A 1853-nucleotide genomic window follows, 5' to 3' on the forward strand; every position below is an offset into this window, starting at 1 on the left:
ACAACATGACGACAACATGGTGACAACATGGTGAGAACATGATGACAACATGGTGAGAACATGATGACAACATGACGACAACATGGTGAGAACATGGTGAGAACATGATGACAACATGACGACAACATGGTGAGAACATGATGACAACATGACGACAACATGGTGAGAACATGATGACAACATGGTGAGAACATGATGACAACATGACGACAACATGGTGAGAACATGGTGAGAACATGATGACAACATGACGACTACATGATGACAACATGGTGAGTGAGACGTGATGAGAACATGATGACAACATGATGAGAACGTCACGCTGTCGTCACAGAAACAACAATCAGAGCAAAGGAGGTGAGGAGGAAGTGAAACAAAGCAAAGTGACTTTCTGCGTGACTCAGTGTCTCTGGAATTAAATCAATGCAGAAGAACCAGAGAAACCAGAAGAACCAGACACGCGTTCCTGCCTGGGGCCTGTCTTCTATCACGTCCGATCAGGAGGCGAGGCACGGCACATCCAACCCTGAGCCGGAGGTTCGAACCCACAACCCAGGAGAGGGGCGACGGCTCCTGCAGCTGGCTGCTTCCTCCGGGGCTCCGGCGCCCCGGGGACCGCCGTTCAATGTCCACAACCCCCGGACTTAACGGGAAACACGCCGTTCAATGTCCACAACCCCCGGACTTAACGGGAAACACGCCGTTCAATGTCCCACAACCCCCGGACTTAACGGGAAACACGCCGTTCAATGTCCACAACCCCCGACTTAACGGGAAACACGCCGTTCAATGTCCACAACCCCCGGACTTAACGGGAAACACGCCGTTCAATGTCCACAACCCCCGGACTTAACGGGAAACACGCCGCCCGGTGCCGGTCACCCGGGGCCGGGACGAGCGGAGCCGCACGGCGCTGATAAGCCGCTTGTGGCCGCTAGCCGGCGAGGCTAACCTGCTAGCTGCTCGGCTCGACGGGGAAAAACAACCAACGGCGTCAGAAAACGATTAAAGACACGAAAGGCCCGTTTGTTTCAACACGTCTCGCTGCTGCCGCTTCCCGCGGCGGAGCCCGGGGCCCGGCGGAACCCCGCCTGCAGCCGGCTAAAGCGCTAGCAAAGCCCCACAACAACAACACCAACAGGGCGAATCGTACCTTAATGTCGCCGTCGTCCATGTCAGTGAGCGCCGCCGCCGCAGACCGTCATCGGCCCCGGGCGGGCGTCAGGACGCGGGCCGCTTCAAGCGTGTTCATGGTGGGTGAAGAGCAGAAGAACGCCTCGCGGTGACTCTCCCTCCCTCCCTCCGGAGCTCAGAGCTGCGGCCCCGCGGCTCCCCGTCGACTGAGGCTGGACGCCGCTGCCCGCTGGCCCGCTACCCGGTCCCGCTGCTGCTCCGTCGCCGATCGGGCCTGAGGCTCCGCGCGCTCTGCGTCAGATCAGTGCGCTGCGCCTCGAGCTGCTGACGTCACCCTGTTGGTGACAGTCAGTTGGGACGGAAGCCGCGGAGGACCACGAGGCTGGAAAAAGAGCGAAACGCGAAACTGCAGGGAAAAACAAACCCACGTTCGTTTTAAACATTAATTCAGAATCAACGACCCAGGATTCTGCTCCCTTCATGACTTAAACCTTTTTAATTAAAAAAACTTTTTCAAACAAATTTAATTTGTCATGACCCTCAAAACATATATTTCTAAATGAACACATACACCTATAGTTTTACTAAACATACACAAAGGCGGCATTTTGTTAGCATTTTTGTTAAAACTCACCTGAATTGTTTGAAATCTCCAGGGAGGATTTGTCATCATCCAAGGACCAGGCAGATTCGTTCAAGGCTGAAAATGTCCCATACAA

The 1853-nt window shown here is 54.6% G+C and overlaps 1 protein-coding gene across 1 annotated transcript in view; it reads right to left on the reverse strand.

The window, feature by feature from the left end:
• Window positions 1–1174, reverse strand: part of secisbp2l (SECIS binding protein 2-like) — a gene marked incomplete at its 5' end in the record, with an annotated part of 15111 nt that extends 13937 nt beyond the window's left edge. The window contains 1 exon segment of the mRNA XM_080498500.1: window positions 1154–1174. Within this exon segment, the coding sequence (XP_080354626.1) occupies window positions 1154–1174 (21 nt within the window).
• Window positions 1175–1853: the final 679 nt, after the last annotated feature.

The sequence above is a fragment of the Blennius ocellaris genome, assembly GCF_963422515.1.
Source record: "Blennius ocellaris genome assembly, chromosome: 1".
NCBI classification, from domain to species: domain Eukaryota; kingdom Metazoa; phylum Chordata; class Actinopteri; order Blenniiformes; family Blenniidae; genus Blennius; species Blennius ocellaris.